The sequence below is a fragment of the Spodoptera frugiperda genome, chromosome 28 (assembly GCF_023101765.2).
Source record: "Spodoptera frugiperda isolate SF20-4 chromosome 28, AGI-APGP_CSIRO_Sfru_2.0, whole genome shotgun sequence".
Taxonomy (NCBI): domain Eukaryota; kingdom Metazoa; phylum Arthropoda; class Insecta; order Lepidoptera; family Noctuidae; genus Spodoptera; species Spodoptera frugiperda.
In genome coordinates, this window is record NC_064239.1 from 2,921,246 (window position 1) to 2,935,869 (window position 14,624).

Here is a 14,624-nt window from a genome sequence, read left to right on the forward strand (position 1 = left end):
GGTCCTCCGGTAACCTGATTCACATAACGAAACAAAACGCAGGCTGTTGTTTCACGTCGGTTTTCTGTGAGGCTGTGGTATCACTCCGGGCGAGCCGGTGCCGAAGCATGATTTTTTGGGACGAAATATTTAAGCTGTGGTTTTGGCCGAGCGGTCAGGAGCGACTTTCGTGAAATATCACCTCAAATCCCAAAATGTTAATGGATTGTTCAGCTCAAGGTGGATAGAGGAGCACATGCTGTAAGAAAATTATACCAACGTTTTCCATATTTGACATATACATATATCACATTTTCTGCAGCTTATATGTATTGCGTGAAACGAATTCAACAAGTTCTTGAAAAATAAGTACATAGTATGAAAGATTTAAAAAATTAATGAAGAACAACTTACATACCTTCAGTGAGACACAATTCTTACTTAATTATCTTCAAACGAGACATAGCAAATTGTATGTTAATGTAATTGCTGTTGATGCATCACCATGAGCTATATATGAATTGCGGAAAGGCTCAGTGCACAAAGAATCGTCAATAAAACAGCTTGTGTTTTACAATCTTTAAATATAAATTTATCAAAATCAGCTTTTGATATGACAAAGGTGTTACATAATGCGTTTAGGGTAAAGTCTCTTAAGATCTGTGGATTTTCTTTACTTAATGTTAGACTCTGGTGGTACAGTTTAGCATTCGTGCATCTTGTAGTTACAGCTGTTGTGACATTACGTATAGATGTCACTGTCGACGCTGATCCTTCAGTCAGAGCCTATGATCATGTGCGATGGAAACTCATCACCTGCTGGTTTAATGTAAATATTGCTACATTGAGTTCTTTTGTATGTGTGTGTGACTAGTTACTGCAACAATGCATGGTTGCAAAGCTGTTATTAGTCTTGCAGCTATAAATTTTAGTCCCTTGTTGATCTATTAGTTAGTACTCGTATCAATTATAAATTGTTCAAGTTATGTTTGCAAAGTCTCTGGTTCAAGAAATTGCTACTTGAGCTTGGGATATGATTGACTTGTAAATGTCTTCTTATTCAATGCTTTGCACAGTAAAAATTAGGCAACGGATTTTAATAAATCATTGAAAATCACGCAACCACGTTTGTTATTTATCTGGTCTAAGCCGCTTGGGTGCAGGTCGTTTCTAACAGAGTAATCTCGAATACTAATTATAATATGATTGTTGAAAATTTCATGGATTGCATTACCATTTGTTTTATCTTTCGTCATTTATAACATAACTAGGCCCTACGTAGGGTCGAGTAACTGCCGATTTCAATCCAAAATCTTTAGATTAAGATCGATTTTTAACATTAGTTCTATAGAGTTTGTATCAAAATTGAAGATCGATCCAAATATTTTGGATTAAGATCGGTTATTGAAATTGTAAGTATTTAATTGTTTCCTTTGCAGTTGATAGCCTTAGCATATCTTCCTCTCTGCCTGTACTGCGATTGGTGTGAGAAGCGAGAGGAACCTCCTTATGTGGCGAACCTGAGGGTGCTTCGTGACGTCATCTTTACATCCATCTTGATGCCTGCAACTACAGTGAGTTGAAGTGCCGTTTATTCCTATTAATTTTATAAAGAAAGTTTGTAAAAGGTTTTACTGTAAGCACAAATAATGATGGTTGGATATCTCGTACATACCTACTTCTTTTTCATTTTGTACTTTAAATCCATGTCTATTTTCGCAATGGTATTGAAGCTATATCACTCTTTAGTCTACCTAGAAGCAATCGGAGTAGATATGATATCAATTTAAATGCACATTTTATTGGTATGGTTTAATGCAATCTGGTTTTAGAGAATAAGTAATACTTGCCAATAAATGATAAAAAATAGGATGTCAAAAACTCCAAGAGCTAATAAAAATGATAAGACAACATTGTGTCTTTTATTCACATTTCACCGTATTGGAGTTAGAACATTTAATTTAGCCTATTCAGATTGCTGTTGCTTTGCCCTGGCACTTTGCCAGAATTATCTTCATTGGTCCTTAATATAGTCCCCTGGGTAGTTATTAAACCTTATCCAACATCATACTGGAAGTTCCTGAGCAAACTTAATAAAACTTTACTCTCTGACGCCAATTGTATTTGTTTGTTGTATCCAATATACAGTCCACTCTAGATAATTCAAACCTTCGATAATTCGAACGTTTCGGTTTTTAAAAGTTATCACGAGGTCCTTAGAGCATCTCTTTATATTTCGAACTAAATCAATGCACTTTATGGACTTAGTAATTCGAATGAAAAATCAATGCTACGTAACGTAATTACTCATTAATTCGAACTTACTGGTGGCAAACTCTCGGCAACCCGAGGTTGCTGAAAGAGAGAGACAGAAAGAAAGAAATATTGCAGAATTTGTAGTGATAAGTGTTTACATTTTGAGGCTAGTTAAAATTTCGGACTATTTGATATTTCGAACATTCGGTAATTCGAAATATTTTAACCCCTCCAGTTTCGAATTGACGAAGGTCGACAGTAAGATCAAGCGAATATTTACTTTATTACAGTATGCCGACGTCACATTTTGGGTCACTTTCCTGTATGACCCCAGCATCATCGCGCCTCCACGAGTCTTCGAGTACATGCCGTACTGGTCGCAGCACTCCTTGCATACAGTTTCCATGGTGACCGTTATCATGGACTTACTTCTCACTCCTCGGAAGAAACCACGGAATATAAAGCCTAGGTTTTGTTTCATGGTGGGATTTGGAACTGTTTACACTCTAATGTAAGTATTGATTAGTTAATTGCAAACGTAACTGAACATAAGTTTTTTTATTTAGCGTTGATAAGTCTGCGTTTGGCCACCAACCCGCTTACTACCAGAATGGCGAAGCGAAGATGTGGCCGAAGATGGAGCACACAGATTTAGAAAGTATTATTCACTCTGACCTTGAAAAGACCCAGGTTGTATTTCTCAGGAAAAATAGAAGCCGGCAGGTTGTTTCATTTTCTGTCTGCACAGATTAGGAACGTGGATTCAATTCGTTTCGTTCGCATCCAAGAGAAATCCATAATTTTTGGAAACAATATTAAATGTTGGCGACTCTTTTGAAAAAGAATCGGATGATCGAATCTGAAAACTTGCTCGATATTTGCGAATTATTTTATTACGATATATTTATAATTAAGGTTTTTATTTATAACAAAAACAATTGATCAATACGATTTTCTCGAATAGATTTTACCTGCAGAATTTTATGTAGAATCTATATTTAGCAAAATAAATTATTTTCTTTGCAGGGTGTATGTGAGCTATCTCCAGGGCGAGCCAGTGTACGAGTTCCTAAAAACAGCTAGTGATAGTATATTCCTGTCACTATACTTAATTTTCCTTATAATATCAACCCCCAGCTTCTATGCAGGAGCTGCGGACTACCTAGCGGGTTTACCGGGGCTCCGGCTCGACGGGCAGGAGTAGGAACGGGGTGGTTTTTAGTCAGTAAGAGTCTGACACTCCCTCTCGCCTCGCCCAAGGCGGGAGAAGTCATTGGATGATTTTCCACCTGAAAAAAAAAAAAAAAAAAAGCTTCTATGCACAGTGGTTCATCATTGATTACGTATGGGGTCATAAAGGAAAGAAAAATAAAAAGCTGAAGAAAATGAAATAAATAAAGGTGATCGTATTTTATTAACTTCTTTTATGCCGTATATAAGATAACAATAGAAAATACATTGTGTCTCGCGTGGGTCTGCGTTCCGGCACACGACGGGTTAATTTAATTAAAAATGTTGTTTATATAACTTTCGTGAGACATACTAAATTAATTGTTATGTTATCGGCTTACTCACGTAACTGTTTGACGAAGGACTTGACTAGTTTCAAGCCATGCTAGAGGCTGATACTCATGAATGGAGTTTTATTAGTCGAGTTTCTCGTCAAGCAGTTACGTGGATAAGCCTAACACAATAAAAATGTTGTGTTTATAAGTATAATGTTATTCGTATGATCACTATTTGTGTATAAAGTGGGTGACATAATGTGTTCAATAAATACAAATGTACATTATAAGGAAATTAAACTGTTTTTTTTTAAATACCTGGATTGTGTGTTATTGTTGTGTATTAAATACAAGAATCCTAACACTACTATCAAATCCAGCTTTCTGATACACCAGAGCTGCGGACTGCTTAGGAACGGGGTGGTTTTTAGTCAGTAAGAGTCTGACACTTCCTCTCGCCTCGCCCATAGCGGAAAAAGTAATTGGATGATTTTTCCCTTTTTCTGATACACCCCTGAGTACACTGTAAATATTATTTTCATTTATTTATTATAAAAATCTTCCTACACTCTAATGACAGGATTTTCCCAATTCGACAGTGAGGCTTAATAAAACAAATCATTTACCAAAATAAAAAGTTTAATGTTACGAAAAAGCATATTTACAATAATTATCACCATTATATACTTAGTTCTAGCTACATACAAATTCAGTACAGCCTATAGGTATATAGATCTACACCTAGTTACGAATAAATACCTAATTGAGCAACTAACATAGGCAAGTATACTAAGGCACTGCGCAAACGAAGACACTTTTTGTTTCCAGTTATCAATATCGAACACTTTTTAATTGATATTGTGTAAGTTTAAGTGGAAGTGGGCACACCTATAAAACAGGGAGTGGATTATCTCATAATGGTTCTATAGAAATGTATTTTTTAAATTTAACCTTGCACCATACTACATTTATCTACCCTTCTGTATGACATACAGCTGTCCATCATTATCGGTAGCTTGTGTCTGACACTAGACTCAAAGTGTCCACGTTTGCGCCCTGCCTAACACAAATATTTGTGTACAGCTCCTACAAACTGGTAGGTACGGTCATGATAAATGATAATTTATCTAAAAGTAACCCTATACTTAATTACGAAGGCTGGTTGATTGACATTTTAATTACAAGCAGTCGTAGGCAGTAGTTAAATAACATAACCTCTTCTATTTGTAGGTTAATTGATTGTTATGTATTAGAAAATCAATCACAAAATGTGGATGTCCACAGTAGCTCAACTTTTCCACCTCTCCACTACTAGTCCAGTCTCCGAAATAAATTTAAACTCTTGCTGTTCCATACTCTCCTAACTAAGATATTTTCCTTTTTATTTAATATACTCGAATGCTTTGTAATTAAAATGTTATTAAGTTTTCAATATTACGCTCCAATATGTGACATTAAAACAAAAACATTATAGTAATGTTTTTTCACCTCAAAATCATATAGTTTTCTAGGAAAAATAGCCTTCACAGCCTTAATTTTTACAAGTAATATAAGTTGAGAAGATAAAAACTTACTTGCAACTCTTTGTTCGTAGTTATAAGGTTTAAAATATCTGAATGAAGTTTTGTTTGATATAAGAAATATTTTGGAAACTTATCACAGTTTTTACCTTTGGACCCATCTTATAAGACTTAGTGCTTAGTACTAGTACTCGAAAATACGAAATGTGTTTAAAATGAATTGAGACTTTTAAAGCTCAGCGCAAAAATATTTCAGGTTTTTTTTTATTTTGTACATTGTAAGTCTTCTTCAATTCATTGCAAATCTTTCTACCTAAAATGGATTTTGAAATATATATCTCATTGCCACCATCGATAACAAATAATATTACAAAAGGGTTACAAACACGAAACCAGGACACAAATGCTTTTGCTACGAGTGCTACGAATTCTTACTTTTCGTAGACTTTCGTAGTAGTCGTAGCACAGTTGTGACTTGCAACAATTTGTCCAGAAGCTTCGTTTTTTGAGTGACAATAAGTTGATGTGCAATTATTAATTTATTATTATGACCACGAAATGTCTTAAATGCTTGTCTTTTATTTAAAAAGTATATCTGAGCAAAATGTCTCGATTTGAACGTTGAACATAAATGGGTAGTAAATTAAAATTCTACGATATGTTATCACAAATAAATTCAATCATTTCATTCAATTAAGTCGTGTTCAATCACTTTCTATTATAATTTAATTTAGTTTTTATAATAGGGTAGTTGACTGCATAACTCTGACTCATCATTCAAAACCGAAAAAATCAGTGCCAGAACTTAACTCATTGCAATGCGATGTAGGGAATACCTGTTGTTATCGTACGCTATACAAAATTACATAAGTTTAAAGTTTAAGAAAACTACCCTATTATATAAATCAGCATTTCATGACTTACGAGTGAACCGAATTCACTTTTCCTACAATCAAACTTTTTCATATTTATCGTACGGCATCCAGTTTCCACTTCAACAGGATGAACGCTGCGATCCTGAGGGTCACCACGAACACGGATAGTGCCAGTACATCCCACCAGAACTGATCAGGAGACATCGCCACCTCGTTTAGGAATGTACGGGGATGTCTGAAAATAATAGACACACAATATAGTAAATGAGCGAGCAACATAACAGGCAAATATTAGGTGGTTCACTTTTGTCTCATTTTTTTAACAAGAGTATTTTCCTCAAAAGACTCTTGTTAAAAAAAGAAGACAAAATAGAGACAGTATAGAATAGAATCGATAGATCCTCATCTATCGATTCTAGGTAGTCATAATTGTGTATACTAAAGTATATAGTGTATTTTATCAATTAACTTGCCTTGGTGATTTTATCAAAGGCAAAAAACTATAACTTTAAATGAAAAATACAATCGTAAAACTTCGGAGGAACAGAATCTATAATTCAAGGTCATTTAGCATTCATATAACTCTATATCTAAAAATAATAAAAACACTTACTTGTAATGACAATATAAAGCCTCATTACAGTCGAGGATAGGCCTGTTCAGGCCATAGATGGCGCCAATGAAACCTTCGAGTCCATATCTCAGGTAGGAGATGTAGGATCCCCAACGTAGGTAGGAGGGTAGGTCCCGAAGTGTGACTCCGAAACCAGCGAACATCATCATTGGTACTGATAGTGTTGGGCCCAAGAATGTGCCGTTCTGGTAAAAAAGAATAGTAGTGAAATTTTTTTGTGCGAGTTTTGAGCATAACATTGCGATATTTTACAAATTATTCTAAACACAGAGCACCGTGTTTATTAAAAATTCTGATATGAGAAAGTCTCATTCTAGGAATTGAATCAAATTTAGTTCTACGTAGTGGATTTATGAACCATTCAGTAAGGCTAAAGGTAAAGAGAGTTTATTTGCAGCTGCTAGCTAATCAGTTCTAACAAATGTGTCTACAACACCGAAGTAGAAATAGGAGAAATTCTTTGAGTGTTCTTCCTGCTGTATATGTTGAGAGCTTCTCCACTATTTTTAAAGTATATAGTTACTAGTCTATTTATTTCTTTCATCTAGAACCGTATGAGTAAATGTACTTACAACAACGCTGAAGACGGCTCCGATCATGAGCCCGAAGCTCTGCGCCACCAACACGGTGTACAGAGAGATCGCGAAGAACATTGAGAACCGCACGATGTCCAGCGGCTGAGACGACATCGTGTATACTATCACGCTGAACACTGCGCAGCCTACTATCTGAAATAACAGAAAACAGGTCAAGTTAGAGTCTAAAGTGTAAAAAATGGAAACAAACTGTGTGCGATAAGTAAGCCCAAACGAATTATACTGACGTTAGTTAGATTTTTCAAGGACATAATAGAAACCCCTGTATAAATATCGAAAGGAAATTTAAAAAATATTTTCTATTATTATTATTTTTCTAAGAAAGTTGCACGACGTCACCGCATCTGGGCACACTGCTCATGATAACCCTGTGTAGTTCGAAACCAGTAGAGCTTTTCTCCATTAATTTACGTTAGTAAATTGCGTTTTTAGCTAATTTTCTAAGAAGTTTTGGTTTCTATTTTTGGTATCTATTTGGTTAAACAGGTAACTTTTTAATAAACGGCTTCTGAGATATACTTACCGATACAGGTAGATCGACGATTGTAATCGATATGTAATACGATCCCAAGGAGTACCATCTGTTGAAGTGTTCTTTGGACAATATCGACATCTCATTAGGGACTGCAAGCAAATAAACACAGAAATATGAAATACTGACTTATGCAGATACAAATAAAGATGAGATTTCGTTTACGACATAAGTTATTACTTGATCTATGACAGTTATCTGTATTGATAAAGGGTATTCAAAGGGCAATCGCAGTTACAGAGACCAGTACCCTTAGTATGAGCTTGCTTTTTGCGCGTTCGGCGTTGTGATTGACCGGCTCGAATAAACCAACCAACCAGAGCACCGAATTCGCACTCGTTTCGATTACTTTAAAAGTAAAACAAACTCTAAGGCTTCAGAAGATTTTGGAATTTGTTGTCTTTTAATTTTAACTGTCCTGATTTATATATTGGTTGTATTTTGATACTGTTTACACATAACAAACAAATGATACTTAGGGATTAGAAGCCCCACAGGTATTTATACCTCAAAGGTTCGGTTGACCCATTAAAATGAAATTTATATAGGAAATACTTACAGGTGAGAATCGTCAACATCATTGGAGACATCATGTGGTGCATGAGGATAGCGAACAGCAGGTTATAGTTCTCCAGCACCCTTGAACCTTCGTTGCCAGCATTGATGAACAGACTTCCCAACATGATGCCTACCACCACGTTCACTATCAAACGCAGGTGAGTCATCGTCTGCAAGTAGAGTTGAGTAAATATTAGTATTATTGAGTATTTGTGTATTGGAAGGAGGTAAATAAAATCCGTTGCTAAGCGGACATTTTAGAATTGCTTAACAATTTCAGCACATTGGAAGTTTCTGATGCCTTTAGGACGAGCGAACGGTCCATGTTGAAGGGTTCTTGGCGTAGATCTATTGCTAATAGTTTGATTTAAGTTTTTCGTATTTATTTGATGTCTATTGTAATTTATCAAATTGTTATCGTCAGCTAAGCTCCGTGATTTCATTGTCTCCTCATATGTATAATATACTTAAACAGTTTCTTGCCACTCTATGGTACTTCCAATGAACCATCAAGAAACTTAATTTGATTTACTAGGTATTGTATGATAGACTGAACGGTTGGCGCAGTGCCTAGACAATTGGCTGCCGCGCAATGTGTAGCTGGTTCGATTGTAGCTATTGTGATCCACAAATTGTTGTTTCAGGTCTCGGTGTCATGTGTGTGAACTTGTATGTTTGTAAACTCACCCACGACACCGGAGAAAACCCTAGAATGGGGCAACGTTTAAAAAAAGACATTCAGTACTTACAGCATCTCTTTTAGCCTTCAAGAATCCTCTCCTCATAAGTACACTGAGCTGGTTGGACTGGCTAGTCTCTTCATCTCCTCCTGTCGGTTCCGTGTCTCTCAGCACACTCAGTGGCACCAGTTTACGGAGTCCTTCCATAGATGGGATCGACTGGTGGTCGTCAAACCAATCCAGTGCTTTGCCATTTTCTGATTTATTTGCCATAAGGTCTATTTTGTCCTGGCCATATTCACCACATGAGAGCTCGATTACTGAAGAAAGAAAGGATAGTTTTTATAATTTATGTTAAAAATTAATAATTTTAACAGATGTAATTAATTAACGCTTTTATTGGTTAATCGTGCGTGCGTACGGGGTTTTGGGGTTAATTTCAGTTTTTGAAAGTAAAAAGAACATTAAGTCCTACCTATTTAATTAAGTAGGCATAACATTTCATTAATACAAATATAGAATTTTGTTGATAGCTCTATGAGAAATAATTAACTTTACAACGATACATTGTGAGGCAATGTTTGTTTTTAATTGTTAACGAATGTTTACGAAGTTATAATTACTTCCTGAGTGTTTGTGTTATTAAGATATAATTAACAAAAATAACATTGAATTATTGTTCAGTTTGATAGGTCAAAGATAAAAATATATTACGAACTTATTTATTGGAACTAATCAATAATGTTACGTTATATTTTACTCTGGAATCACATGGTAAATTATTTAGTCTCCTTTAGTTAACACGTTCATTGCGGATCACCCATAATCGGCCTGCCGCGGGACTTCCAGTTAGTGCGGACGCGAAATGTGAGAACTTTCCGCCGGTGCGGGACATGACAGGACATTATTGTATTGGCAGGCTCATAAGGCCCGTCATGCACTGTCTGAAAGTTTATGGCAGGCTTCTTTGGACCGCCACCGCACCAGGTGTAAGTAATAAATTTTATTACCGTAGCGAAGGTGTTAAATATAGGCATTGTCTAAGTAAAAGTAGACACAAAAACGTATACTCACTATAATCAGCAGGGTTATGGTATATAGGGCAAGGAATCCCAGCTTGCTGCAAATAAGGCACCAGGTTCTTCGTGGTGCCTTGGTACATGCATCGGCCTGCAGCCAGGACATACACCTGGTCAAACAGCGCGAAGAGTGAGGCTGAAGGCTGGTGCACGGTACAAACGATGGTTCGACCCTGGTGTGCCAGGCTTTGGCACAGCTGGACTACTTGTGTACATGATGAACTGTCCAGACCTCTGGAAAAGAGATTGGTTTATTAGTATCAATTTTCCAAAGCAATTAAGTATAACTTAAGCTAAGCTAAGCATTCGTGGGAACGGCTTGCGGGTCACACAAATATTTTATTTTTGTAAGATTGTTCAATTCCTTGCGTCTAAGAATAATCATTGAACGTTGAAATACATTTTCATTACCAGCAGAAAAGTAACTCGTGTCGTGAATTTGTGACTTAAATATAAATGTTTTATCTATCTATCTATCTATCTACTTATAAAAAACTTCGCAGAATTTTCGTGTCATTAAGTAGTAGTATCTACATGTCTAACGTATTCCTAAACATAGCTTTATTCAATTCAAAATAAACTAAGAATCAAGTTTTCCAAATTAAAGTTCCATCAGGAAAGAAAATCATTTATTTAGAGTTTCATTAAGCATCATTAGTAAATAATGTGTCAGTTAGATATGACCCGGGGTGTCTATGTCACGTGCATCCAATGTTTGTGCACATTACTGATATCTCCACACAGTGGGGTAAAAGTTCAAGCGTGGAGGAAATAATTCTAATTACACTACTATTAATAGACCAAAACTATCAAGCATAGTTGTTATGTGATTGTTCAGAGGAAATTACGAATGCCTTTAAGGTTTGGAATGCAGTAATATCAGCAATATTCCATTATTATTTTATTGTATGTTTATTTTATTTGCCTTATTTGTTACAAGCATATTCTACTTATGTACACATAAGTATAATTTTTGCGATTCTTTACGTAATAATTTTAATCTGATTATTGTAACAAAAATGCTGCTAATCAGAACATTTTTCACAAACTCTGATAAAGCAGATTATATAAGCAGGTAATTCAAAAATGGTTATGAAGGTTAGTAATAATAGTAATTACAGCTGTAGGTCGTTGTGATAATTGATTTTGTACTGCGTACTGTGTTGCTAACTTAGTAAAGACCAATCTTCTCGGTTTTAATACCTTACAGGCACAATTTAACAACTAACCAAAAATAAACAGCCATTTATATCTATAAGTTATTGGGTACATCTTCAACTTAATTCAGAAAATTTATGGTAGATATTTATGTTATTTTGCCATTATTTTTGAAAAATATTAACTCTTTGGATTCTATTGTTCTATTCCTACTAAGCTAAGGATACACTAGGGGACAAATGTCCTGCGACACGTGTCGCCAGCGACGTTGAGTGAAGTAAGCGCGACGTTGCCGGTCTTTGGTCGACATGGTTGGAAACATCGCACGTTGTCGCCATATATGTCAGGCAAAAATGCGCTTGACATGTCACCGATACATGTCGTGGGACATTTGTCCCCTAGTGTATCCTTGGCTTTAATATCTTCTGTTATTTTATACTTGTCAACTAAAGACTAAGTGAAAATGTTAGCTTACGTTGTAGGTTCATCGAGGAACATGATGAGAGGGTTGTTGATGAGCTCCAGGGCGATGGATAGCCTCTTCCTCTGACCTCCGGACAGCTGGGCACCTCTTGTGTTCATATGCTCGTACAGACCCAAGTTTGTGAGGATATCTTCAATCTGCGAGAGTAACGGTTCATTTATAGAAAACGGTTATATTTTTCGCCGTGGTCGGGTAATAAAAACTAGATACGTATCTTCTAAATAAACATTCTAATAGCCCATAATCTTAATGGCACTTTAAATATTAGTCTAAGCTTCATCTAAGCAAAGGCGACTGCAAATTAAAACGGTATTATTTAATTCAAGAACAAAATTGTTTCGTGCATACATAAATTTTAGGTGCAAAGGTACGATAATTGTATATTAAATACATTTTTAGAATACCAATACTGGCCGTATGTAAATTGACTTTTGCCTATTTATGGGAAATAAAACAACTGTCAATAAAATAAAGTTCAATTGAAAAAAGAACTTGCGATTTTTTCTTTAAGTTACTTAGTTTTTTTTCATTCTATAGTAATTTTATATAAATAAAACGTCAGTATTAATTGAAATGTTGAATGAATTGTTATTTCAATGATAATCACATACACATTATGACACAAAAACAAAATTACTACGTTTCTTGGAATTCTGCACACCATGCAATTTGTCAAAATTAGGTTATACCGGTCGATGACGTAACGTATGATTTTACTTTATGAGAATGTTTTTAAATGTTGTCTTGTGCAAACAAAGTGCAATGACACTAAATAGTACCTAAGTAATAATAATTATGTTATTTTGTTTACCAGGTTTTGCTTGAAAGGAGCATCGAATGCCTTTTGTTTTGTATCTTTTGTTTTTCAACAATAGCAGAGCATGTGTAGACGTTAGCTACTGTTGAATATGAATGCATTTGTCTCTGTCTTGTTATGCGAACATAGTTATGTGGTCTATTAGATGAAGTTTAGTTGTTATGTAGATATGTTATAAAATCTTTATATTTTACCACAGAGTACGAGTGCAATATACAGAAATACTAAGAATTCTGAGTGCTAATAAGTAAATACAAAATTCGAACGTTTCTTGATGTCTCCAAAATTAAAGCAATAAGTAGGGATGATGACGGGACATAATAATACTTAGATAAAACGAATCAAAGTTTTACAAATCAAAGAGTGGGAGCAAACACGTAATTTCTACGTATAAAACGTACCTACCTAGAAGTAACGTCACGCGATATTTCAATTTGATATATCTTCGAAAGTATTTGTTGCCATAAGAAAATATAAAATACGTGTCTAAAATAATTTTCAAGACGAACATTAAAAATAAAAATTAGTCACCCTATTCGTTCAACGTTGTGATTGTAGAGTTCTTCAGAACAGCCAAATTGTTTTGACAATATTGTATGGTCCTTATTTAAAAATAAAACAGAATTTCGTATCCTCAAACACGTCAAAGAATCAAACCGCAATAAATACATATGTAATGCAAATTGAAGTTAAATAAACATTCAGAACATGTCCGTGCATGGCAATTATGAACTACGTGATTTATATGTTATCTTCTGTGCCTACATACAAAACCAGTAGGCAGTACCTACTCACAGTGCGGAAAATATATATTGTCGGTATATAAGGAAGGGAATTCATGTTTTATTGCACGCCTTTATGTTAGCATTGTCCCTTACCATCTACTCAAAGTATTTTGGCATTCAGATTCAGATATTTTGAATTATGAGGTCACTACCCAGTTGTGGTACACTTTGTTAATAAAATGTCTAAGAAAAACTAAACTGCACCTTATTTCTTGCCACTAATGATATATATTATGATGATGCCAAAAACATTACGTAACTACTATCGATAAGTAACTAGCTGAATTTTAAATAATTATATCTGAATATTAATTTTTATCCGTCACTGGTAAGTAAATTATTATTTTATTATTTTCTACACTTGTTCAATATATTTCTAAATATTATAAATAAAAACATAAAAATCAATCGAGAGGTATTTCCGGATAATACGCGCCGTGTTAAAAATTACTGCTTTCTGCAACAGGCCCTTGATCTACCCTATAACGTTAGCCTAATCAGATGTTGGTTGAAGCTTTTGTCTTTGAGGTCATTAGCAGATACGACTAACGGCACAATGATTGCTGAATCTACATACGTGTCGACAATCTCATGAGCTCAATCATGAAATTTACATACTTGTAGTAGTAATTATTAAGGACGATACTAAAATGCGTATTATACCTAATAACTATTCAGTATACTTACAACTTCTCCCTTCTCGTATTTGTCTAATTTGGTGGGTAGCTTCAGATCGGCTGCCAGCGCCATGTTCTCACCGACAGTCAGTAGACCCTGGAGCCGGTCGTCTTGCTGGATGTAACACGACATCCTCTTGAACCTCTCTGTAATTACAAATGAGATATTTAGGTACAGTACATACAAAATTTTTAATAAATCTTGTTGGTCAATTTGTCGTTATACTTCCAACCGTATCCCAAATCGACAGTGGCGCTCAAAAAACAGCAAACACTCAAATAATTCTATCTTGATGAAAACTAAAAATATTCTATTTCTTTTCAAATTTATTGTTTTTTTTTTTATATTTTTAAATTAACTACATGATTACCAAGTTAGTTTTTTTAAAGAGGGGGAAATCATCCAGTGCCTTTTCTCGCCTTGGGCGAGGCGGGAGGGAGTCAGACTCCCATTGACTAAAAACCCCGTTCCTACTCCTGCTTTTCGAG

The 14,624-nt window shown here is 35.1% G+C and overlaps 2 protein-coding genes across 2 annotated transcripts in view; one reads left to right on the forward strand and one right to left on the reverse strand.

Annotated features, from left to right (window-relative positions):
• Window positions 1-475: 475 nt before the first annotated feature.
• On the forward strand, window positions 476-3,454 carry LOC118265169 (androgen-dependent TFPI-regulating protein-like). The gene is made up of 4 exons (XM_035577894.2): window positions 476-808; window positions 1,419-1,553; window positions 2,526-2,746; window positions 3,262-3,454. Exons 1-4 carry the CDS (start codon window positions 593-595, stop codon window positions 3,437-3,439), a joined length of 750 nt encoding a protein of 249 aa, XP_035433787.2. The 5' UTR covers window positions 476-592; the 3' UTR covers window positions 3,440-3,454.
• A 907-nt stretch (window positions 3,455-4,361) lies between these two features.
• Window positions 4,362-14,624, reverse strand: part of LOC118265168 (ATP-binding cassette sub-family G member 1) — a 40,804-nt gene continuing 30,541 nt past the window's right edge. Inside the window, exons 3-11 of the mRNA XM_035577893.2 lie at window positions 14,146-14,282; window positions 11,848-11,993; window positions 10,210-10,448; window positions 9,205-9,455; window positions 8,457-8,625; window positions 7,889-7,989; window positions 7,342-7,497; window positions 6,749-6,954; window positions 4,362-6,370 (exon numbers count right to left, since the gene is read on the reverse strand). Coding sequence (XP_035433786.2) covers window positions 6,229-6,370; window positions 6,749-6,954; window positions 7,342-7,497; window positions 7,889-7,989; window positions 8,457-8,625; window positions 9,205-9,455; window positions 10,210-10,448; window positions 11,848-11,993; window positions 14,146-14,282 — 1,547 coding nt within the window. The 3' untranslated portion in view covers window positions 4,362-6,228. The remainder of the gene's footprint in view (window positions 6,371-6,748; window positions 6,955-7,341; window positions 7,498-7,888; window positions 7,990-8,456; window positions 8,626-9,204; window positions 9,456-10,209; window positions 10,449-11,847; window positions 11,994-14,145; window positions 14,283-14,624) is intronic.